This window comes from Rhinatrema bivittatum, chromosome 1, assembly GCF_901001135.1.
Source record: "Rhinatrema bivittatum chromosome 1, aRhiBiv1.1, whole genome shotgun sequence".
Lineage (NCBI taxonomy): Eukaryota > Metazoa > Chordata > Amphibia > Gymnophiona > Rhinatrematidae > Rhinatrema > Rhinatrema bivittatum.
In genome coordinates, this window is record NC_042615.1 from 401,176,051 (window position 1) to 401,202,717 (window position 26,667).

Here is a 26,667-nt window from a genome sequence, read left to right on the forward strand (position 1 = left end):
CGTTGGCTAACATGTTTAATTTACTGGGGACTGGTGGCCGACTTACAGCAGGTGCTAATGTAGCAGGCATTACAATACTACCGAAACCTGGTAAAGACCCATCACAATGTAGTGCGTATCGCCCGATTTCGCTTATAAATATTGACTTGAAAATTTTAGCAAAACTTTTGGCCACCAGATTGAATGTGGTTATCACCACCTTGGTGCACGAGGACCAGTCTGGTTTCATGCCTGGTAGAATGGCTGGGGACAACATTCGGAAGGTGATTAATCTCATCCATCAAGCAAAGACACGCGCTGAGGACTCTTTGCTCTTTGGAGTGGATGCTGAAAAAGCGTTCGATAGAGTGCATTGGCCCTTTTTATTTCGGGTTATGGAAGCGGTTGGACTAGGGGGTGGTTTCCTCCAGTGGGTGAGGGAGTTATATAATGATCCTGCTGCATGCATAAAAGTGAATGGTGGGTATTCAGCTAATTTTCGGGTTCAGCGGGTAACAAGACAAGGCTGTCCATTATCGCCCCTGTTGTTTGCCTTATACTTGGAGCCCCTAGCAATAAAAATCAGATTAAAAGATGAAGGGCGAGGTATCCGGCTAAGGGAGAGGGATTATAAGATCTCGTTATATGCTGACGATGTGCTCTTTACCCTGTCACGACCTGAAGAGTCGTTACCCGCATTATTGGCAGAACTGGAGGCCTTTGGACGGGTATCCGGCCTCAAGGTTAACAAGGAAAAATCTGAATTGCTACCTATATTTCTGTCCCCACTTCAGGTGGCTGCACTCAGGCTGTCATTTCCTTTTCAATGGGCCAAGCAGTCGGTAAAGTATTTGGGGGTTCACATTGGATCAGCATATGGGGAATTGTTTAGTCGAAATTACTTACCACTCTTTACACAGTTGGAGAAGGAACTTCAGAAATGGGATCGATTAGAACTATCATGGCTGGGGAGGATTGCGGCTATAAAAATGACCTACTTGCCGAAATTGGCATATTTTTTTCAGACTCTTCCCTGTTTGGTACCACGACAACATCTTCAAAGGCTTCAAGCCAAGATTTTCTCCTTTATATGGAAGAGAAGACCTCCTCGGGTGGCAAGAGCGGTACTGTATCAAGGGAAAATGGATGGTGGCCTGGGGGTCCCCAACTTGCTTAAATACTATATAGCGTCTCAACTTAAGGCTTTGATAGATTATCATGACCAAGTGCACCCTAAACAGTGGGTCCGGATTGAAAGGGATATGAATGGGGGAGTCTCGGCTAGGCAGCTTTTTTGGACTGCAGGGAAGGGACAACTTAAAGATGTTTCAGCGTCTCCATGTACTGCGGCTACTTTACATTTGTGGCACACATGGAGAACGCCATTGACTGGGGTCCGACAATACTGGTATTCTACTCCGATCAGAGGATGTGTACGGTTCCCTGCAGGGATGATGGGCAAATGGTCTAAGCAGTGGGAGGAGAAGGGCCTACAGACTTTGGGACAGGTCTGGATGGACCAGAGGGTGCTTCCTTTTGAGGAATTGAAAGCAACTTTCAATCTCTCTGCCAAAGATTATTATGCTTATCTGCAGCTCCATCATTTTTTAGTATCTAAAGAAGTATGTGTGGATCTTGCTAAAGGGAAAACATTACTGGAAAGTTACTGTGATAAGGCGCACTTGGTGAGGGGGGCTATATCTAAACTTTATACCCTACTGAATGGGCCACTCAAACATAGGGCGTGCCATTTGCGTGCCTGGGAAGCTGATTGGGGGGGCCCCCTAGAGGAGGGGGAATGGGACACATGTTATCAGGAGGTGCGCCAGAGTTCTCTTTTGGCACAGTTAGTGGAGCAGAGTTATAAGATGTTGTTCCGATGGTACTTAACTCCATCTAAATTGAAAAAGATGGGTCTTAAACCTGATAACCTCTGTTGGAGAAATTGTGGAATGGTAGCGACTTCTATCATAAGTGGTGGACTTGTCCACAGATCCAGCAGTTGTGGGCGGCAGTGGGTAAATGGTTATGCGATGTGTTGAATACGGACATTAACTGGACTGCAAAGGGTGCGCTATTACATGACACCATGGATGGAACATCTGCGATCCACAGGCCTTTCATCAGAGCAGTCGCAATGGCGGTGAGAGGGGAGATTGCGAAACACTGGAAGGAGGAGAAGACGCCCTCATTAACGTCCGTCCTTCTTCGATTAAAATGGATACATTATATGGAACGCTTAACGGCTCTACGAAGGGATACCCTTACACGTTTTACTGCCACTTGGCGGAATTTTCAAACTTGGATTGATAAAACCGATACCTCCTTGGGACATGGAACTTGTTGATGGTAAACGTACTGGGGGGGGGGGGAGGGGAGGGGGGGAGGGTACTTAAAGTATCAGTGTTCGGTCATGACTATGTGACATATGCTGACTGTTACTGCGGATGTGTATGTTCTGATTTTACGTTTATTACTGTTGTATGGATATACACATAGTTCTTGGCATAATAAACAGATATTTACAAAAAAAAAAGAACAGTCTTGTGTGATAGGCAGTCCTTGAACGCATGTAGCGCATAACGTATAGCTCGAAGCTCCAGGAAGTTTATTTGAAAAGAGGCTTCAGCTTCGTCCACTTGCCCTGTGTCTTTAGATGACCGATGTGTGCTCCCCACCCTAAGGTGGATGCATCTGTAGTCAAAGTTACTTGTGGAACTGGTTGCTGGAAAGGTAGGCCTTTGAGCAGGTTGTTCATTGATGTCCACCAGATGAGTGCAGATCTGAACTCTGGTGTGATATGAATGGGAGTGGACATTGGTTGAGTGGCTTGTATCCACTGTGCTTTGAGTGTCCATTGCAGTAGTCGCATGGTCAATCTGGCCATGGGAGTTACATGAACTGTGGAAGCCATGTGCCCTAGGAGAATGAGGCACTGGTGAGCTGTTACCTGGAATTGGTTTCGAAGAGTGTGAGTCAAGAGGACAAGTGTTTGAGCACTGTCTCTTGGAAGAAAAGCTTTTGATATCGCAGTGTTTAGCTCTGCACCTATGAACTGTATAAGATGAGTTGGTGACAGACTGGATTTCTGGTAGTTGATGAGAAATCCCAAGGAGTGAAGCACATGGATAGTGAGCCTGAGAGAAGTGAGAGCTCCTTCTTTTGATTGACTCTTGATGAGCCAATCGTCCAGGAAAGGGAACACGTTCACTCTTTGTTTGTGGAGGTGTGCCACTGCTGCAGCCATGCACTTTGTGAATACTCGTGGTGCTGATGCAAGGCCGAATGGCAGCACTTTGTATTGAAAGTGTTGATCCATTAACCGAAATCGCAGGTACTGGCGATGAGGAGGAAAGATGGGGATGTGAGCGTAGGCATCTTGAAGATCCAGAGAGCAGAGCCAATCTCCCCTTTGAAGAAGAGGTAGAATGGTGCCTAGGGACACCATCCTGAATTTTTCTTTTTTGAGAAATTTGTTGAGATTTCTGAGGTCTAGAATGGGTCGAAGGCCTCCTGTTTTCTTTGGAATGAGGAAATATCGGGAGTAGAATCCTCTGCCCTTTTGAGGTCCATGAACTGGTTCTATGGCCCTGGCTTTCAGAAGGGTGGATAATTCTGTTTGAAGAATTATGGAATGTTGATTTACTGTCCAAGATGGAAGTGGTGGGTTTTCTTTTGGAACAGTAAGAAAATCCAGTTTGTAACCGTGAGCAATGATGGATAACACCCACTGGTCGGTGGTGATGGAGGTCCAAATGCTGTGAAAGTATGTTATTCGACCCCCCACTGGTATGTTTGGGAATGGGTTGATAAGGCTGCTGCTCTCTGGTGTTTTTCAAAAACCAGATGTAGTGGTAGTTTGTGGTGGTGGTTGAGCCCTTGCAGGCCTCTGCCTAGGCTGTTGGCGTTGAGGTGGGCGGGTTGTTCTGGGCCTATTTGCTGGGGGGTAATACCTGCGTGGACGGTAGTAAGGACGTCTGGTATCACGCCTTGGAATCTTTCTTGTGGAAGGCTGAGTTATCCTGTGGTAGTAAGGATAATTGCTTTAGGTTAGTATGGAGTGATTGATGGTATCGAAGGCTGCTGATATGTCTAGTAGGGCTAAGATGTATGTGTGACCCATGTCTAGTCCTCTGATGATGTAGTCCGAGAGTGACGTCAGGAGGGTTTCTGTACTAAATTGTTTGCGAAAGCCGTGCTGTGAAGGTAGGAGGATTTGATGCTGGTCTAAATAATTGGATAATTGTGTGTTAACAGTTCTTTCTAGGACCTTCGCAATAAACGGGAGATTGGAAATGGGGCGAAAGTTAGTTGGGTCTGTAGGATCTAGTTTGGGCTTTTTTAGAATGGGTTTTACAATGGCTAGTTTTAGTTGGTTGGGAACGTTGCCGGAGGCCAGGGATGTGTTAATGAGGTCAGATAGGGGTTGTGCGATGCAATCTGGTATAGATAAAAGTGCTTTGGTGGGTATTGAGTCTGAGGGGTGGGAGGAGGGTTTCATTTTACTTAGTATAGATCTGATTTCAGAAGTGGATGTGGTTTCGAAGGCATCCATTTGATGATTGGGGGCTTTCAGAGAGGTTTTGGTAGGTGAGGGAGGGGTGGTGAAGCGTGAGGTGATGTTAGCTATTTTGTTATGGAAGTATTTTGCGAGCTCGTTGCATTTGTTGTCGTTTTCTTCGTCCAGAGTGGAGTTAGGTGCCGTTTTTGTTAAGCTTGTGACGAAGGAGAATAGGGCTTTAGGATTGAACTGATAATTGTGTATTCTGGTAGCGTAGAAGTCTCGTTTAGTATTGAGCGTGTTTGATCTGTATGTGTGTAGCATGGATTTATATTTGTTGAGATTGGAGGTGGATGGGTCTTTGCGCCATGTTTTTTCTAGGCTTCTCAATTTGTGCTTTAGTAGCTTTAATTCAGGAGTGTACCAGGGTTGTCTAGATTTAGCATCGGCGGGGATTTCTTTTGTTATTAGGGGGCATAGCTTGTTGGCTGTGTCGCTAGTGATGTGGCTCCATGAGGTGACTGCGGCTTCAGAGTCCTTGAGGTCTAATTTTTTGAGATTATCTGTAAGTGTGTCTATGAGTTCTTCTCTGGGACATGCTTTTCTAAATTGTATGGTAGTTTTGTTGTTGGGGCGTTGTGGGAGGTTTTTTAAGGAGCAGGTTGCTTTGATGAGATAGTGGTCGGACCAGGGTACTGGCGTGTAAGTTGGAGGGTTAGGAAGGAGGAGGGAGTTCGTGAAAATAAGGTCTAGTGAATGTCCAGCTTTGTGTGTGGGTTTGGAGATGATTTGATGTAGATCCATTGCTAGGAGGGAGGTTAATAGGGATTCGCAACTGTGTGAGAGTGGATGGGAGTCAATGTGGAGGTTAAAGTCTCCGAGTACTATGGCGGGTATATCATTGGTTATGTTTGATGCTATGCATTCAATGATGGGTGATAAGTCAGAGTCTAAGATGCCAGGAGGAGTATATATAAGGCATATTTGTAGGTGAGGTGATTTAAAGAGGCCGACTTCATATTTGGGTGGAAGGTTGACTGGGTATTGTTTTAGCATGAGGTGTTTTTTTTGCGACTAGAAGGAGGCCTCCGCCTCTTTTTTTAGGTCTGGGGATGGAAAAAATGTCATATTCTAGGCTTGGGAGTTGGTTAATTAGTACCGTGTCAGTGTTCTTTAGCCAGGTCTCAGTTACCGCACAGAAGTCCGGCTTTTCATCAAGGAGGAGGTCATTTAGTATAAGGGTGAGTGCGGAGTACCGCCCGGTCCTGCAGGAGTTTAGTGTAAGGCGGATAGGTAACTAAGGCCTGTAGTTCACTAACCCTGCGAGCCAAAGTGATAGCCAAAAGGAATAACACTTTCCATGTGAGATATTTTAGGTCACAGGAGTGAAGAGGTTCGAAAGGTGGTTTCATAAGGCGACCAAGAACCAAATTAAGGTCCCAAGATGGGGCCGGAGGACGTAAAGGTGGCTTCAAATGGAGCAAGCCTTTAAGGAAGCGTGTTACAAGGGGTTGTACTGAAATAGGGACACCCCCGATACCTTTATGGAAGGCGGCAACTGCACTGACATGCATTCTGATGGAAGAGGTCTTGAGACCTGATTCAGATAAATGCCAGAGATAGTCCAAGAAATTGGAAATTGGACAGGAAAGGGGATCAAGGGACTGAGAAGTGCACCATGATGTATACCTTTTCCATTTGTATGAATAAGATTTTCTTGTGGAAGGCTTTCGTGAAGCGATCAGGACACGAGAAACTGAATCCGAAAGGTTAAATGGTTGAAGGACTAACCTTTCAACATCCATGCCGTCAGGGACAAGGCTTGGAGGTTGGGATGGAGGAGGCATCCGTCGTTTTGAGTGACCAGATGCGGGTCCTGTCCCAGAGGAATGTGCCTGCGGATGGAGAGATCCTGGAGTATGGGAAACCACACGGCGTGGCCAGTGCGGTGCGATCAGGATCATGGTTCCCCTGTCCTGACGTAGCTTCACGAGAGTCTTCGACAGAAGAGGAAGTGGAGGGAATGCATAAAGCAGACCGGTTGTCCACGGGAGGGAGAATGCATCCCTGGGCCGAGAGTGGTGGCTCCAAATGAGAGAGCAGTAATTGTCCACTTTGTGGTTCTGAGGGGACGCAAAGAGGTCTATGTGGGGATAACCCCATTGTTGGAACAGAGTGGTTGCTACCAAGGGATTGAGGGACCACTCGTGTGGGTGGAAGACACGACTCAGTTTGTCTGCCAAGACATTGTTCACTCCCGGCAAGTAGGTGGCTCTGAGGTACATGGAGCGGGAGAGGGCTTCTGCCCAAATCTGCGCAGCTTCCTGGCACAAAAGAAAGGAACCTGTGCCCCCCTGCTTGTTTATGTACCACATGGCCACCTGGTTGTCCGTCTGAATCAAGATCACGTGGTTCGATAGGCAATCTTGAAAAGTCCTGAGAGCATATCGAATTGCTCGAAGTTCCAGGAAGTTGATCTGGTGTTTGGCTTCCTCTGGAGACCAGAATCCTTGGGTTTGTAAATTGTTTACATGAGCTCCCCAACCGACGTTGGAAGTGTCGGTTGTGAGAATTATTTGAGGATCTGGTGGGTGAAAAGGCAAGCCCTGTAGGAGGTTGGATTGAGTTTTCCACCAGGCAAGAGACAGACGGAGTGCATCGGTGATGCGAACAATGGAGGACAGAGGCTGAACAGCTTGGATCCATTGTGATCTGAGAGTCCATTGCATGACTCTCATGGCCAGGCGCACCATAGGAGTCACATAAACTGAGGAGGCCATGTGTCCCAGGAGAATAAGGAATTGTCGAGCTGTTGCTGTGCGTTGAGACTGCAACTGGCAAGCTAGGGACACAAGGATTTGGACTCGTTGATGAGGAAGGAAGGCTTTTGCCTGTAAGGTATCCAAGTCTGCCCCAATGAAGGATAAGGTTTGAGATGGGATTAAGTAGGATTTCTCGTAATTGACAAGAAACTCTAGAGAAAGTAGTGTTTGAATTGTCAGGGTCAGGGAGGACCGAGCGATTTGCTGGGTTGGGGCCCTGATTAACCAATCGTCCAGATAGGGGTAGACGTGGACACCTTCCTTCCTGAGAAATGCTGCAACTACCACGAGGCATTTGGTGAAAACTCGTGGTGCGGATGCCAGGCCGAAAGGGAGCACTCGGTATTGATAGTGATTTCGGCCTACTAAAAAACGGAGGTATTTGCGATGAGGTTGCGTTATCGCAATGTGAGTATAGGCGTCTTTTAGGTCTAGAGAGCAGAGCCAGTCTCCTCTTTGCAGCAGAGGGAGAAGCGAGCCCAGGGTTACCATCTTGAACTTCTCTCTGTGAAAGGTACTTGTTGAGGGCTCGTAAATCCAGGATTGGTCGAAGTCCTCCTGACTTTTTTGGAATCAGGAAGTACCTGGAGTAGAACCCTAGTCCTTGTTGTGAGGGAGGAACGGGTTCTATAGCGTTTGACTGGAGGAGAAGGGAAACTTCCTGCTCTAGAAGAACAGAGTGATCGGTGAGTCCCCACGCCTGCATGGGTGGGGAGTCCGAAGGAAGAGTCAGAAAGTTGAGGTGGTAACCATGTGCCATTATCGCTATCACCCATTGATCTGTGGTGATATGATGCCATTTTTCTAGAAAGTGGCTTAAGCGACCTCCTACTGGAATGGTTGGAAGAGGGATTTGGCAACTGCTCTCTAATTGAAAGTCAAAAACCCGATGCAGGGCCAGGTTGCGGAGCTGCTGCGGGCTTTTGTTTTCAAGACTGGCGAGGCTGAGATTTATGGTAAGGCCTCGCAGACCTAGACTTGGTTTGTGGGGGATAATACTTCCGTGGACGGAAGAAGGACTTTTTTAGGTCCTTCTTGAACGGCTGTTTAGAAGGTAAGTCAGAAGGAATGGATGAGAGCTGTTTAAGTGTCTCATGATGATCCTTCAATTCAGCAACAATTTGCTGAATTTGCTCACCAAATAAATTATCCCCTAGACAGGGCAGATCAGAGAGCCTGTCCTGTACCTCAGGTCGAAGGTCAGATGACTTTAGCCAGCCCAGCGTCTTGCAGAGATGGCCGTAGCAGAAAGTCTGGTGGAAGCATCAAAGATATCATAAGCTGTTCTTATCTCATGCTTCCCTGCTTCAAAACCTTTATTTATTAGGGATTGAAGTTGTGGTTGGAACTGTTCTGGTAAAGTATCTGAGTACTCCTGTATCTGTTTAAAGATGACCCTATTGTATTGGGTCATATATAGCTGATAAGAAGCTATTCTGGAAGTTAGCATGGCTCCTTGGAATACTTTCCTACCTATACTATCTAGGAATTTATTTTCCTTAGTAGGAGGTATGGAAGAATGCGGCTTTATTCTTTTAGCTTTCTTTTGAGCTGATTCTACCACAACAGAGTGGTGGTCTAGCTGAGGTTTCTGAAAGCCAGGTGCTGACTGTACAAGATAGGTAGAGTCAGCTTTTTTGTTTACTGGAGCAACAGATCCAGGAGATTCCCAATTCTTTTTTAGAAGGTCCAGAAAAACCTGATGAATTGGAATAGAAGTGATGACTTTAGAGGCATCCAAGAATTGGAGCAACTCCATCATCTGGTGCCTGTCATCTTGTTCTGATTGAAGCTGAAAAGGGACCAACTCCGACATTTCCTTCACGAAATTTATGAAAGAGAGGTCCTCAGGAGGAGAACGCTTTCTACTCCCCGCAGGAGAGGGTGGTGAAGGCAAATGTGGAGGTAGCATCACCCCAAGTGTCGTAAGGATCAGGTTGCTGACCTGTAGGACCATGAGGGGGTTGGATACCTGAAGGCCCCGGCTGAGGCTCCAAGAAACTCGAAGGAATCGTCGGGGGTATCGAAAAGGTCCTCGATGGCACCGGTGCCGGCATCGAAATTCTCAATGGAGCTGATGTGCGTATTGCCCCCGTGGAATGTATCGGTGGCGAGGGACGACATGGTACCAATGGTACTACCCCCGAAGGGGGAATTCGGTACGGTGTTTCTCCACTCGAGGAGATAGCTGTCGGAGACCCGGGTATCACCGGAGGAAGGGCAGTCATAAGCGCTTCCATCCAGGCAAGCAGCGGTGCCAGTGCTGCTGGAATCGGGTCGGTGACCGGTTCCACTCTCGGTGCTGGAGGAGTCTGGAACCGTTGCATCGCCTTGTCGTTGGCCTCCTGGACCAGCCGGTCCAGTTCTACCCGGAGACCTGGGGTAACAATACCTGGCTCCACGGGAGAGGGAGGCTGAGGCTGAGCCGAAGGGACCACCGTCATCGGTGGAGTCGCAGCTCCTAAACCCCGAAGGGGTGAGGGTTGCCTCGGTGTCTGCGAGACAGGAGTGGACGGTGCCACTTCTGGTCGAGACTTCTTCGGAGGAGGCTCGGACAGAACTGAGGTCGATGACTTCGATTCCTCGATGGTCCGAGACTTGTGACGTCGATGGCGATGTTTTTCCCTCCGATCCCCGCGATCTTCGGGGGAAGGGACGGGAGTCGATGGCCGCGGAGACGTCGATGGCAGGTGGTCACCGGGAGGCTGACGACGATGGTGAAACTTCGATGGTGCCGGTTCCGATGACGTCGATGCAATCGATGGCGTCAGAGTGTGGGCATGGAAAAGGAGTCCCATTGTCCCATTAGGGCACATTTGGTGCAAGTCAGGACATCATGCTCACTCCCTAAACACAAAACACAGACTCTACGTGGGTCTGTGATGGACATAGTTCGTGTACAGTCCGGGCACCGACGGAACCCCGACGCCATGGCCCAAAAATTTAGCCCCGGGATGTTCGACTGCCAACAAGCCTCGAGGGCCAAACTCGACGGTAGTCGACAAAAACGACGGCAAAAACTTACCGACGTACCGCGGAGCAAAACTTGAAGAGGGGAGACCCCTGAGGGGCAAATTTTTCTTCAAGAAATTAGTTGAAGAAATTCCTGTCAGGAATGTGGTAAGAGCTCCTTAACCGCGTGGCTACTGCTGCGCGGAAAAAAGAAGACTGAAGGGAGACCCCTGCTGGCTGCAGGGTTAGTGCCGTGCTGGGCATGCCCAGTAGGGGCCAGTCAAAGTTCCTGAAAATTTGACAGAAGTTTTCCGTGGTTGGGCTCCATCCTCGATGTCACCCATTTGTGAGGACAACCATCCTGCTTGTCCTGTGAGAAACTATCTCCTCTAAATGGAGGAGACCGGTCCAGAGTCGCAGAGGTTCGGTCATCGTGGTGATTTGTCCAGGCAAAGGCTCGCCATAGATAGAAGAGATGAGAAGCAGTGACTCTCTAGGAATTGTTGGACATTTAAAATGGTCCACCAAGGCCTTCATGATAAAATTTCCCCCTGCTCCGGAGTCCACTAATGCAAGGGTAGAAAACTCACGGGTGTCAGCCATTATGGTCATCGGCAGAGAAAGCTGTGGAGAGGGAAAAGCCCAGCCCAAGGTCAACTCCCCACTGACTCCTAGATTTGGGTGTTTCCCTGCTTCAATGGAAATTGAGCTCGCAGGTATCCCTGCCCCATACAGTAGAAGCAAAATCCCAGAGAGTGACATCAAAGTGTCTCCTCTGATGAAAGGTGGTTCTGTACGATCTGCATAGGTTCCTCCTGATGAGTCGATCCTGACAAGGGGGACGTGAGAACGACAGAGCCAAGTGCACAGATCTTCGTGGACCTCGTAGTTCCCATGCTTCAGAGGCTATTCTCCTTCCAGTTTAATTCTGTGGCCATTGTGCGGAACTGCATGGCGTATTCTGCCAGGGTCTTCATACCTTGGGACAGATGTAGCAGGTCAGACCCCACTGTATCCAGGTGGACAGGCTCGTCAAAGACTTGCTTAAACTGCTGCAGGTCTTGAAGCAGGGCATCTCCTCGCTCCCACAGAGGCGATGCCCATGCCAACGCCTTCCCATCGAGGAGGAAGAGGATGAAGGTCGTTTTGATGGCATCACTGGAGAATTGCGTGGGTTGCAGAGAAAAGTGCATGAAGCACAGATTCAAGAACCCTCGACACAACTTAGGATCCCCCGAATACCTGGGGGAAGTCGGAAGATGGATGGTGGTTGCCGCCGAGGAAGCTGAAGGAGCAGCAGTGGCATCCAGGTGGCATCCAGACAGGTGCTGAGCTGTTCCATTGATCCTGCTAGGGCTTCCAAGAATTGCTGCTGTTGCTGAATCTTTTGGGCAAGTCCTAGAATGGCCTGAAGACAGAGAGATCCGCCTGGTGCATGGGCTCTGCAAGCTGTAGCGATGGTGGACCCCTGAGCTGAGACGAGGTTGACAATACCTGTAGGGAAAGACCCAATAGGTCCTCGTCATCAGAAGGTGGATTACGGAGCTGTGGTGATTGAGGCCCAAGACAGAAGTGAACAGCAGAGTCCAGTGAATCAGTACAAGAGCCGAGACACACCACAGAATCCTGTAAACAGTCCAAGGGTCAAGACCACAAATCAGTCCAAAGGAGACAGGATGAGGACGTCGAGGGGCAAACCGAGAAATCATAGCAAGGAAGCAGGAACACATGGTCAGGAACATGAGGCAGGGACACAGGATCAGGACTGCAAGGCAGACAACCAGCTTCTCCAAGGAGATGACCTGTTGCAGAGGCAAAGCTGAAGAGCAGGGATTAGGCTTACGTAGTCCCTTGCTTGATGACATCAGGATGGGGAACCGCGGGAAATTTTCTCGACGCACTCCCTTTAAGAATCTGGGAGAGCCATGCGCACATGCCTAGAGTTGCTGTGTTGTGCCAGGTGTCAGGTGTCCGTGCTGGCATCGTTCCTGCACCACAAGGAAGAAGATCAATGGTGGCAGCAGTCTCCTAACACCCCGAGGTTGGAGGGAGCAGCTTTGGGACTCCGACGGGTGAGGGAAGCTAGCCGCGGAGTCCCGCGGACAGAGAGTGCAACAGATATATTTTACGATTACCAACAAGATCTTCCAGAAGATCAGCAGACGTTCTTAGGCAGGGTTTCCTAACAAGGAAAAAGACAATCTTAGCCAGTTGGATGACAAAAGATTAACCTTCTTTAAGGGCATTGTTATATTTGAGCTTGGTAGTGGGCCCTTGGGTTGTGGTGAGAGCTAACTCCACCCACAGGGAGGAGCCCTGGGGGGACTCACCATGACAGGCAGAGTCTCAGCAGTGATGGACACAAGAGGCAAGAGGTTTTATTATACAGCAGAATAGGTGATCTGAGGAGCGGGTTTGTAAACACAGTCCAGAGTAGAAAGACTTTGAAATGGATTCTCCGGTAGTGGTCCGCAGAGCAAGGTAACCCGGGGAATACTTCTTCCTGGTAGTTCTTGTGCAAGGTATCTCCGGTAGTGGCCTGCAGCGCGGGGTAGGCCAGAAGCTGGTTCTGGAAGTAGGCACAAGGCAGCGTGGATCCGGTAGTGGTCTGCAGCGCAGGGTAACCAGAGGATTCACACAGCATGAAGAGAGGAGGAGAGTAGAGCAGATCTTGTACTCACTCCGAAGTGTAGCAGAAGAGCTACTGTCATAGTCGCAGTGGAGACCCGAGGCATGGGAACACTGGAGGGTCCGTCAGTAGTAGCAGCGAGAGGTGCTCACTTAGGCTGGAGAATGTGAGACTCTCAGAGAAGGCTCTCCAAGGAGCGGATAGCCCTGAGTGAAGCAAGGCCCCTGAGGAGCGGGTACCTGAGGCACTCGGTCTGGAATGCAGGAACAGCGAGGCGAAGCATCTCTGAGTAGCGAAATTAAGCAAGACGGAAATCCTTGCTAACTCGTAGGTAGGAAGGTCCGGTAGGTTTAAATACACGTAGACAAGTGACGTCATGAGGAGGGGACACTCCCGAGGTTCTCGCCATGACATGGATAAGAAGGAGGCAGGCACGCGCATGCCCTTAGTCACACCAGATTCAAAATGGCAACAGGGATCACCCACGCCGTCCCGGGAATGCCAGGGAGGTCGGCGAGAAGAGGCAGTGGTGGCCATCTTTGCCAGAATCGAAGCTGCAGGGCAAAAAGAGGTGAGCAAAGGTCGCAGCTGTCTGCGACTGATGGGCACAACAGGCATGAAAGCTTAGATTCTATAAACTTAAGCTATTAGTATATGACTGCTAAGAATTCCTCTCGGAAATGCTACGATATGTTCCTTACAATATGGGAGAAATATATTATGGCAATGAGTGCCAAGGCTCGTAGTTTATTATTCCAAACTGGATGAATCCAAAGGAAATAGTAATGGCTCTCATTGATATGCTGAATGATGGACAAAAAGTTAAGACTTAGGTCAGATGAGGAAAGCTACACTCACACTGCTCAAAGGATACTGTACTCATGTCAGTTTTATTTCACAACTATATACAGAGGAGGAATGGCAATGGGATGCAGCTCTTCATTCACTCAACAAATATGTCAACTAAGGAAGTTAACAATTCTCTTTACATTAGTTTTTCTACATATACATCGATTACCGAGAGTTTATCACAGACAATTTAGATGGAGGGATTGAGAGGGAGGGAATTCAGGAGAGACTGGTGGGGAAAATCTTCCAGTTTGTGTTTTCTACATTGTAAGCTGTCAATACTATAAGATGTGTGTTGGAAAACTGAAAATAAAGTTTGGGGAAAAAAAACCAGTTACACTAATGACCCTATCCACATCCTCCGGTTTAACGCCAGCCGTCCCCCGATCTTGGGAACGGCGGAGTGGGCGAGCTGAACATCATTGAGAGGATTTGGGCGAGGGCTGTCCCGCCGTGGGAGCGGCCCGCGCTGGGCGGCGCCCGCGAAAGGAACGGGACCAGGGCTGAGCCCTGGAGGGAGGAGGCCGGGATACCGCCGGCCTGTAACTCCTGTAGCGTCTTTGCGCCCTGGCTCTGGTCCAGGAGGACGAGAACGCCCTGGTGGAGCGATATCTGTCTTCCGGCAGGCGATGGACCGCGTTTTCCCCCAGCGACTTGATTATCTGGTCCAGCTCCTCTCCGAACAGGAACTTACCCCTGAAAGGCAGGGAACCCAGGCTCGACTTGGAGGACGTGTCCGCCGCCCAGTTGCGGAGCCATAGGAGTCGACGCGCCGCCACTACCGAGGCCATGGAGCGGGCGAGGACCCTGAATAGATCGTAGGAGGCATCAGCCCCGTATGCCACTGCGGCTTCGAGTCGGTCCGCCTGGGCGGCCTCCTCGGGAGGCAGCACCTGAGAAGTGAGCAGTAGCTGTACCCAGAGAAGACTAGCCCGCTGGGCAAGAGAGCTACACATCGCCGCCCGCAGTCCCACTGCGGAGACCTCGAAGACCCGCTTGAGGAATACTTCCAACTTGCGATCCTGCGTATCCCGCAGCGCCGCTCCACCCGTCACCGGAATGGTCGTCCTCTTCGTGACCGCCGTCACTGCGGAGTCCACCCTGGGTACCTTGATGAGATCCAGAAAATCTTCCGGCAGCGGGTACAGCCTCTCCATGGCTCTGCTGCCCTTTAGCGCAGCTTCCGGGGAATCCCATTCCCTAGTAAGAAGTTGCAGGAACGACTCGTGGATGGGAAATGCCCGCGCCCGCCAGGACCGGGTCCCCCTTCTTCGAAGAAGTAACGACAGCGGGCGCGACGGGAGCTGGCGGGTCCGGCGGGGGATCGAGGTCCAACCCCTGAATGATTTGTGGGATTAGGTCATCCAGCTCTTCCCGCTGGAAGAGGCGCAGCGTGCGTGGATCCTCTCCCTCTGAAGTAGAATCCCCTTGTCCCGAAACGGCAGGGTCCGATCCCGGGGAAACTGGGTCCGAGCCAGCCCCCCCCGAACCCACAGGGAGCCGGACGTGTGCAGGGAGCTGTGGGGCCCCCACGCCCCCCGGAGGGGGGGGCCGAGGAGAGGGACGAAGGTCGCGGTAGTTTGGGGGGCGGAGGCCCCGTGGGAGCTGCCAGCTCCTGCAGGTACGCTGTGTGCATCAGACGAATAAACTCTGGGGAGAACCCCGGCCTACTCGGGGGAATCTCCGCGGGGGGGGGGGGTCCCGGAGGGCCCTGCTCCTGTGAGTCCAGCTCCGGATCTTCCTCCGGCAGCAAGCTCGGGGGAGAGTCCCCTGAAGCCTCCCCATCCCCCAGCGCTGTCCAATCTCCCTCATGGCGCAGCGCGTGCAAAATGGCCGCCGTTCCCGCCAGGAATGGGGGAGGGGCCGGCCCACGCCGCCCGGGCAAGGCTAGCACCGCTGGAAAACGAGTGCGGGGCCCGGACGTGCCTTCCCCCCCTGGGAGGCACCTAGCACAGATGCCCTCCCTGGAAATGCGCGAACCGGGCTCGCCGCAGGCCGAGCAACGCGACGGCCGCGGCATAGCAGGCGCTCAGAAAAACCACCCCCGGCAGCTAAAATCACTCGGTGAGCCTCGGGGCGGGAGGGGGGGGGGCCGCGAGACGGCGCGCCGCTGCGGGGGGGCCCGGACGGCCTGCACAACCCGCCGAGAAAAACAAGCGGCGCCGCGGGGGGGCCTGTCCTGGCCTCGCAACCCGCTGAGATCACTCACCCTGCTCCCTGCAGCCCACGAGGCGCGTGCAAGATGGCCGCGGGAGCGAGGGAAATCGCTGGCAGGCCGGGCACACCGGCAGTCTCAATCAGCAAGCTGAAAATAAAACTACAGCCCAGCAAACCAAGAAAAACGACTTACCCCGGCAAGAACACAGGCTCGCGCTGAGGAAACAAAGGAGACAGAGAGCCAGCACAAGGAAGGAGCCCCGCCTCCCCAATTAATCAATTAACTATCTTTTTTTTTTTCTTTTTTTTTTTTTTTTAAAGTACAACTTGATCCAAGACAAAACAGACAGAGAAGAAAGTTCCAACCAAGGGAAAACAGAATAGGTTATAGGAAATCGGGAGCAAGCCCAGATTCCCCTACTCGCATCTGCTGGAGTCAGAAGATACTGAACTCCTGCAGAGGGGGTAGTAGTACTTATGGTGACGCCCCCTCGAAGCTTTGGGCTGACTCCATCTGCTGGATTGGGGACATAACCCACGGTCTAGACTGATCCAGGTACGTACAGGGAAAAACCAGTTACACTAATGACCCTATCCACATCCTCCGGTAATGAATTCCAGAGCTTAATTGCACAGTAAGTGAAAAAGAATTTTCTCCGATTTGTTTTAAATGTGCTACTTGCTAACTTCATGGAGTGGAGTCCTTCTATTATCTGAAAGAGGAAATACCAGATTCACATTTAACCGTTCTTGTCCTCATGATTTTATAGACCTCTATAATATCCCCACTCAGCTGTCTCTTCTCCAAGATAAACAGCCCTAACCACTTCAGCCTTTAATCATAGGGGAGCCATTCCATCCCCTTTATCATTTTGGTTGCCCTTCTCTATACCTTCTCTAGAGTAACTATATCTTTTTTGAGATGCAGCAACCAAAATTGCACACAGTACTCAAAATGCGGTCTCACCATGGAGTGATACAGAGGCATTATGCCATTCTCTGTTTTATTCACCATTCTCTTCCTAATAATTCCTAACATTCTGTTTGCCTTTTTGACAGCCACAGCACACTGAGCCGACCGCTTCAATGTATTATCCACTTGATGCCTAGATCTGTTTCCTGGGTGGAAACTCCTAATATGGAACCTAACATCGTTTTAACTACAGCATGGGTTATTTTTCCCTATATGCATCACCTTGCACTATTCCACATTAAATTTCATCTGCCATTTGGATGCCCAATCTTCCAGTCACAAAAAGTACCTCCTGCAATTTATCACATTCCACATGTGATTTAACTACTCTGAATAATTGTGTGTCATCTGCAAATTTGATCACCCTCACTTGTTGTATCCCTTTCCAGACCATCTATAAATATATTATTTATTTATTTAACATTTTTCTATACTGACCTTCAAGGTTGAATACCATATCAGGTCGTATTAAAAAGCACGGGTCCAATTACATATTCCTGAGGCACTCCACTGTTATCTTTTTCCACTGAGAAAATTAACCATCTAATCCTACTCTGTTTCCTGTCTTTTAACCCGTTTTCAATCCACAAAAAAGGCCATCACCTCCTATCCCATGACTTTTTAGTTTTCTTAGAAGCCTCTCATGAGGGACTTTGACAAATGCTTTCCAAAAATCCAAATACACATCATCTATTGGTTTATCTTTATACACATGTCTATTAACCCTTGCAAAAAAATGTAGCAGATTTGTGAGGCAGGCCTTCCCTTGGGTAACTCTATGCTAGCTGTGTTCCATTAAATCATGTCTTTCTCTTCGTTCTGTGATTTTGTTCCTTAGAATAGTTTCCACTATTTTTCCTGGCACTGAAGTCAGGCTCACTGGTCTATAGTTTCCCAGATCACAGTTGGTTAAGTTAAAGAGAGGACCAAAGTTCCATCAAGTCCAATCTAACTGCCTAATAGCTATTTCTGAACACACCTGCATCCAATTCTGTGAGACCAAAAAGAACTTTTTCCTGATCTCAAACATGGTGCTCAACTTAAATCCTGGCATCAGAAATGTTCCCAATGCCTACCTACATTATTTTATGCATCAATCTCTTTTTCATCCAAAATGTTTTCCAATTTTTCTTTCAAGCAATTGTAGTCTAACTTAAAAATTACAGAGCTGCATCAAAATTGCTTGCTATCCAGAGATGATCAGCATATGGTATTTTCTTCTCATGCTGCCAACAAGGTACTCAGGACTGTTTGGGGTATTTTTGGATTTGTCCATCAGAGATTAATTCCTATACATAATTTTTTTGCATAGCTACCAATTAAGTAAACTTGAGGCTATAATGTTTTTATGACCACCCTCACTGGTAACTGTTCCCCCAATTCCACCATTCTGAATAAAGAATTTCTTTTTTTTGCAGGTGGTGAAATCTACTCAACCTGAGATGATGCCCAATCGCTCCTAGGATAAAGAGATCTTCTGCAAAATCCCTGCAACTGTAAAGCTTAATTAAATCCATTGTGTTTTTTTCTGGAATGTTCAGCTCAATTAGAAGGGCCCTCCCTTTGGGCTATACCACCATAAGCCTTCATTCATAAGAATCTAGACTGTTTCCCCTGTTTTTAGATCACACTCCCAGACACTGCAGTGACTTGCAGGTCTTGGCCAGGGGTCACAAATTGCAGTTTCCACTGGAACGAAACTAATGTGCACATGAAGTCTGACCAATAGGTGTCATCAGTGAACAATAGCTGAGACTCTCTCATCTGTGAATGCTGCTTCCACAGCAATCCCAGCTGCGTAGGAGAAGCTGGAGAATAAAAGTCTGACTCAGAAATAGAACTCAAGTTGTCTGAATAGAAATGTGCAGCATGTGTCACTGATCCACCAAGCTAGCCCCCAACTTTTGTCTTTTCTAAGGAAATTAATGTCAACCTGAAGAATCTGTACAGGGAGATCCCTAGTCTCAGTTGTTGAGTAGAGGAATGTTATTAGATGGCTACTTGTAATGAAGAGCAAAATAGGCAGTTAAACACTGGTTAATTATATGGGTTTGTAATATTCTCCTTTATGTGGAGAGCCAGAAAATGCAATAGCGAAACACTTTTGACTTGTCTTCTTTTTTCATGTTTGATACATTGTTTACAGAGGCACAATATTGTATCATCTTAAAATTTAATAAAATGTTGAAAAAAATAAATCATATGGGGTGGGAAAAAATACTTGCCCTTCAAAGGCCAAGTCTGTTGTAATTTTACTGCATAAAAACATATTACAATAATAAGACAGGTCTACACTAAAACACCAGTTAATTAATCAGCTGTATGTATGATGCCAAAATGTCTATAAACAAAGAAGCTAAATAAACAAGTGACTTGACTTACGCTTTCACATCCTTGATGACATTTTTGGACTGGGCTGATCCAAGAAAACATGCTGGAATATTTGACATTCTACAAGGAAAACATGAAGGAGAATCTTGATTTCCATAGTCTTAACATGGCACATAACCACAAAAAAAAGAAAAAACACAGAACATAAGAACATAAGAAAATGCCATACTGGGTCAGACCAAGGGTCCATCAAGCCCAGCATCCTGTTTCCAACAGTGGCCAATCCAGGCCATAAGAACCTGGCAAGTACCCAAAAACTAAGTCTATTCCATGTAACCATTGCTAATGGCAGTGGCTATTCTCCAAGTGAACTTAATAGCAGGTAATGGACTTCTCCTCCAAGAACTTATCCAATCCTTTTTTAAACACAGCTATACTAACTGCACGAACCACATTCTCTGGCAACAAATTCCAGAGTTTAATTGTGCGTTGAGTAAAAAAGAACTTTCTCCGATCAGTCCCAAATGTGCCCCATGCTAACCTCATGGAGTGTCCCCTAGTCTTTCCACTATCCGAAAGAGCAAATAACCGACTCACATCCACCCGCTCTAGATCTCCCATGATCTTAAACACCTCTATCATATCCCCCCCCAGTCGTCTCTTCTCCAAGCTGAAAAGTCCTAACCAAGGTTTAGCCTTGGAGGAAGTCCTAACCAAGGTTTAGCCTTGGAGGAAGTCCTAACCAAGGTTTAGCCTTGGAGGAAGTATCCCTTTCAGAACTTGATTCCGACAGGTATAGTATTAGTATGGTCATCCAATGGGGGAGAATGAGGTGAAGATGACAAAGAATGAGGGAAAATAAAGAATGGCAATACCAGGGCTTAATTTGTGAGGGAACATTTTGGAACTGAGTTCCACCACTTCTTTTCTTTTAAAAGACAGAACAGCAGGAGTATTCTGCTCTTCAGGCTCCACTCCAGGCTCTGCTCGTCAGGCTCCATTCCAGGCAGCCTGAAGAGAAAAGGGAAGTGAGCCTGGAACAGCCAAAGCAGAGAGAAGTCATTCTGTTCTTAATTCAGCAGTTTCCCCCCCAACTCCTCGGTTCTGCAAGGAACAGGAGGGGTGGAAATGATCAGGGCTAGCTATTTTGCTGCCCTGTGCGAACAATTATTGTGCACCCCCCCTCCACACACACACACACACACACACACACACACACACTTCATTCACTCTGTCTCAGGCCCTACGGCTCCTCCTCCTCTTCGCTGCTTGGGAACTGCTACGTGGCCCTGCAATTTCCTCATTTATTTATTTATTTTGATTTTTATATTCCACTTTTTGGCACTTCAAAGTGTACATCAAAGTGGACTACATTCAGGTACTATAGGTATTTCCTTATCCCCATAGGACTGTGTAAAGTGACTTGCCCAAGGTCACAAGGAGCAACAGTGGGATTTGAACCCTGGTTTCCCTGGGTAGTAGCCTGCCGCTTGGTAAATACAAACACCTTCTAATGGCTATTTGAGCTTTATAGTCCCCTCCCTATAATACAAGACAAACAAAAGGAAGAACCTTTGGGTGGTGCCTTTTCTTCTTTTTAGGAGATATGACCGGTTTTGCTGGAACAGGTACTGCTGGAGATTCTGTTGCTTCCTTTCTTTTTCTTCCAGTTCAATTTTCTGTTTGACTAGGTCTAATTTCTTTGAAAAATATTCATTGAGCAGTTGATCAGTTTTCAATTGCTCTGTTGGTATAACTCCTTTAAGTAATGGATTCAATGAATCTTTAATCCATTCCAAAAGTCTAGAAGATGTGAATGAAGAGAAGAGGCAAGGCGTGGCTTGCTTGCGGGAATGACGGCTACTACCTGGAGATTAATATCCTTATTCAATAAACATACACACAGTTAATGCGACTCCAATATTACTCTATGCTTCAACGGCAAGAGGAAATGTGGAAAAAAGGATTTGCATCCACAAAAAAGCAGGGGAGTAGCTTGCTTGTTACGGCGGTTACTAACCCAAATCAAATAAGCCTGATACTTCACTTTCAATGCACATCCAGCATAGCTCTCTCCTTCAATGGCAGGGAAAATGAAGAAAAGATGATTTATATTCAGCATCAACCAACAAAGAATGAATTACATAGACTGGGTAAACAAATAAGCATGGGTGTAGCTTGCTTGTTACGATGGCTACTACCCCGAATCAATTAAGCATGATACTTGACTTGGAATAAGTATCCAGCGCAGCTCACTGCTTCAGCAACAGAGGGAATTAAGTAAAGAGGATTTTTATTCAGACAACCAACGATGGCTGATTTGCACATGCAGGGTAAACAAATGGGTGTAGCTTGCTTATTATGGCGGTTACTACCCCAAACCAATTAGCTAGATACTTCACTTAGATGCAGCTCCAGCACTGCTGTCTGCATCGATGGTGGGGGTGGAAGGGAATTGGAACCAAAACGTTACCAATAAGGGCCCTGACCTCAGTGGTCAGAGTAACAGATTATGAAAACAAATAGGTGTGAAAGCTTGCTGGGCAGACTGGATGGGCCGTTTGGTCTTCTTCTGCCGTCACTTCTATGTTTCTATAAGACTGTCTCTATAGATTGCTCCCTTTTTTGCTCTTTGGTTACTGCTGTAGCAGATAAAGCACTGTGTGCTGATTCAGACCCAGCAGACATCATAATTGAAGACAATCAGGACCCTGAACACATCATCAGGATTTCAAAAGAAGATGGTGTTGAGTGCCTCCTCGATGTGCTTCATCTCAAAGAGCTGCCGGGTGCCCGGGGAGAGATGACCGCTGGTGCTACGGTAATCCATGGCGAGGATGCGAGAAGTTGGATGGTTTCTCAAGAGGCTCAGGAGTTGGTTCACTAGGCAGAGCAGCACCTGGCAGTTCTGTCAACATGTCACATAGCTGGGGTGGACAACGTACAAGTGGATTTTCTCAGCAGGTAAAAATTGGAGCCCGAGGAGTGGGAGCTCTTGAAGGGAGGAATGCTTCTCATTCAGGCCAGGTGGGGAATGCTATGCATGAATTTGATGGCCTAGAGACAAAATGCCAAGGTGGCATGGTTTTACAGTCGCAGGCAAGAACACAGAGCAGAAGGAATCAATGCTCTGGTGCTTCTGTGGCTGCCAGGGATTCTTCTTTATGTCTTTCCCCCATGGCCATTGGTGAAAAAAGTGCAACGATGCATAGAGAAACACCAGGGCAAAATGATTCTAGTAGCTCTGGAGTGGCCATGTCTGCCATGGTTCGTGAATCTAGTAAACTTGGCATGGACAGACCGTTAAGGTTCGGTCACCTTCAGAGTCTGTTACATCAGGATCCAATATTTTTGGAACAGGTGGAGTCCCACTCAGTATCCGGCGGTTTCAATCCATGAGGAGCTAATCAGCAGACTAGAGCCTCCGACCACCGGTGGTGGGTGGAAAGGGAAGGTGTGAGGGAGCATGCGGTGCGCTTGCTCTGGTTGCTAAGCAGCCACAAACCAGAAGCACATGAGGAGACTCTGGCAAAAATCTGTTGATGCTGTAGGTAGGCTGCGCCTTGCACCCCTCCCCACCTTCTCCTCCTGTTCGCTGTGTGACGGGTTGGGAGCCACCGCGCAGCTCTACGGCTCCTCATCACTGCCATGTGGCGGGTTGGGAACCACTGGACAGTGGCATCAGCAGTTCACTTGGTCTCGGCCTCAGGCCACTGCCCTACAAGTGATCCTGAAGCAGAACTGCAGTACAAACAACAGACACAAAAAGGGATTGAATTAGCTAGCACAAGTTTGAAAGTTGAGACCAGTATTAACAATCATCAAGGCTTTAACCCTGGCTGCTACAACACTGCTCACAAGTTTCAAACTTGCACTAATTCAACTCCTTTTTGTGTGCGTTATCCAAGACTTGATTTCTGCCTGAATGACTTAGAACTGCTCTGCCACATTTTTTTTTTTTTTAACAAAAGCAGAGGAAGAGGAGCTGAGCCAACAGAATAAATCAGTTTTGATGAGCAAAGGACAGCCCTGGTGGGGATTAGAGATGGAGGATCACTGGGGCAAGGAAGAGGAAAAGTGTGTTTGGGTGAGAGAGTTCATACTTGGTCCTGGCCCCACCCTTTAGCATTGGTCACACCCTGGCCCTGCAGATGCCCCTCCCCCCCAAGCACCAGAGTTCTACTTCCTTTTAATCTACAAAAAGGCCGATTCAGTTTAGCACCCATTTGGCTGCACATTTTCAACGTTCGTCTATTACCCCTTATACTGTAAGGGGTAGCGCCTTGAAAACGCACGGCCAACTTTACAAAAACTAATAGCGTTCATCACATGTAAATGTATGTTGATGAACCTATTAGTTAGTCACCCGGGATACTGAAAGTAAAATGTGCGGCCAAACCACATATTTTACTCTCATAAATTAATGCCTGACAACCGGTCGGCGGGTTCGAAAACGAATGCTCAATTTTGCAGGCATCCGTTTTCTGAACCCATGGCTGTCAGCGGGTTTGAAAACAGACGCCGGTAAAACTAAGCGTTGGTTGTCAGACCCACTGACAGCCACTGCTTCTGCTAATAAGGAGACGCTAAGGACGTGCTAGTGTCCCTAGCGCCTCCTTATTAGCACTGGCCCTAATTTAAATACAAAATCGAGCGCACGGGAAAGGTGCCTGGGCGCGGATCGGGAGAGACTCTTTGAAGATTACTAAGCTTCTAAAAGCCAGACGGCAGTTCTTTTCAATTCACAAGGATTGCTGTTTCCTCATTTAGTCCCATGATTTAAAGCTTGCTTACCCTCTTCTAACCACGGTAGGAGTTTCCCGTGCGCCCGAGGCACATGCTATTTGACCACTTCTCTAGAATTAACTAGTATCCATCGGAATTTATTCATCATAAAAATTTGTCTCTCACTCACAAGCGGCTCTGACACATTTTTCCCATGCAGTCACAGCTGTCACTAAATTTAGTGAATTAAGGTTCCCTTATTATTTACGTGTTTGGTCCCCCTGACGCAGCACGATGCAAAACACAGCCGTATCAGGGCCCCTGTTTCAAAACTGTGAACTGTAATTTGGTAATCGATGTACACCACTGTTGTGACTGCATTTTCAATAAAAGTGTGTCCTTTTGAGATAAATTGATCAGGTCTTTATGTTTGCTACGCATTAGTTCTTGCTTCATTTGCTATTGTATGTGTGTGCTATTTACTCCGCCCTTTCCGTGTGCCTTTATTTTTATATTTATTTATTTATTTATTTATTTTATTTAACGTTTCTTCTATACCGATGGCCGTTCACACATCGCATCGGTTTACAGTGAACACAAAACCATTGGGCAAGGCCCTTACATAGAACAGATAATATATTGAACTAGATTACAAATAATTAAACTGTGGGAGGAGCCCATACATATTGAACTAGATTGCAAATAATTAAACTGTGGGAGGAGCCCATAAATCAGACTATATACATCAAATATGTATATGATAGTATATGATATGTATATGATAGTTTACTGTTGAAGTTGAGTGATTATTATCTTTTATAGGGTTCAGATAGTGTTTGAGCACTCCCAATGTTGAGCAAACCCCTTCACTGTGCCCAGGGAAGAGTCCTTTGTGTTGAATTTAGCACCCCCAATCATTTTGAAAAGTTGGCACCCATGATTATCTTAATGTAACTATGTGCGGCTTTTTTTAAATTGCAAACTGCTTAGATGTGATGTATGAAAAATGGTATATAGAGTTTAGTACATGATAAAAATGATAATCAGGGGTGATACCTTTTTATTGGTCTAACTGAATACATTTCTTGACTAAAATGACACTCCCATCATGTCCAAAACTGAATGTGTAAGGAAGAAAGCTTTGGATATATTGAGGGCTGGGGCCACACATGGAACAGTAAAAGACTCTATGTCAAAGATGACTTACATCTATCTGTTGAAACAGGAGGGTAGGTTGTCTAAGAACGCCATGTAGGCAAGAGTATAGATTAGACACCAGAAATAGTCCAAACTTTTCTTTATTTGAGTGGAGACAAGAGTTCATACAAACGCCCGTTTGTATGAACTCTTGTCTCCACTCAAATAAAGAAAAGTTTGGACTATTTCTGGTGTCTAATCTATACTCTTGCTTACATCTATCTGTGGCAGGAAAAAGAATCCTAAGTGAAAAATTCAAATCATATGCCATAAGGCATTTAAACTAGAAGATGGGGGTGGCGGAAGGAAGATGTCAAGTTAAATATAGTTTGCTTTGTGACAGTTATACAGGAGGCCAGAAGTGCAGGGGTACGATGACCACCTCCTCCCCACCATCACTTCCGTACCCCAGCCCGCTGCTGGGGGCGAGAAGGGGAATCACGCTCCTTGTATTTCAATGGCGTCAGGATGACTCCCATGCCAGATCAAGTTGTGTCATGTCACATTCCCACCAGGGTGGAGACTTTGGATGTGGAAGGGCCAGATGGCCCACCTCCTTTCTCCTTTTCTCTTCCATCAAGTAGCCAGAAGCCAAGGGAATGCCAGCTTCTCCGAAAGGGAAAGAGGGGGAAGGCAGCAGCCCTGGATTTGTCAATAGGCATCCATTATACCTATGCCTACAGTGGCAAACATTTAGAAGCAGCAGGCAGGCTAAGATTTGCTACCTTCCAGTTTTGCTGAATCTCATTCTGCAGAGAATAGCCTTCTGTTACCCTTACTATTAAGCAAATATATTATGGAATTGAGTTCCATAATATAGGGCCTGCAACTGAAAAGCCTCGTTTTCTTGTCAGTTGCAGGTCCTATATTATGGAACTCAATTCCAGAATATATTCGCTTAATAGTAAACCGTAATGAGTTCAAGAAAGCTCTGAAAACATTTATTTACATGCGCATCAACCTACCACAATGAATTTTAAGAGGCTGTCCACCCTGGCACTGAGTTGGACTCCACAGATTCCCTCCTGACATGCTCCCAGCAAAAGAGGATTCCCCCAGTCATTGGAGTCTTAAAGAAAGCACCCTCCAAATAGCCTCGGCAGACCCCAGCCATGGCAGAGCTCCAGGAGTGGCATCCACACAAGGTGCAGTGCTTCCTGTGCTTCGCAGGCACTGACATATGGAGAAGCCCATTTATAAGTAAAAAAAACAATAACCTTGGCTTACTGCTCTTCTCCCTGCCAGAGAGAGATTTCAACACAAATCAGAAGCTTCCTTCACTTCCAATTATCTGGCTGACTTTTTTATACATTTTTTATAAATAACTTTATAGCATAGAAAAAGAATATTTTCCTGAAGGGAAGCTCTATATGCTCATCATGCCTTGTTTGAGGTATTCTTCATCCCTTCTAGGAACTGAGCTCACCCCTCCAGAAATTCAGCAAGGATGGGAGGGAAAGACAGATCCAGCACCATCGGCTATCAATTCCCTTCCTAATTAATAGGACTAAGGACTGTCAGTAAGGAGGCATTGATGCACAACCCCCCTCCC

General features: G+C 47.4%; 1 protein-coding gene across 1 annotated transcript in view; it reads right to left on the reverse strand.

Moving 5' to 3' along the window:
• WRN (WRN RecQ like helicase) overlaps positions 1-26,667 on the reverse strand; it is a 983,741-nt gene that overhangs the window by 700,227 nt on the left and 256,847 nt on the right. Inside the window, exon 8 of the mRNA XM_029601951.1 lies at positions 19,245-19,313. Within this exon, the coding sequence (XP_029457811.1) occupies positions 19,245-19,313 (69 nt within the window). The remainder of the gene's footprint in view (positions 1-19,244; positions 19,314-26,667) is intronic.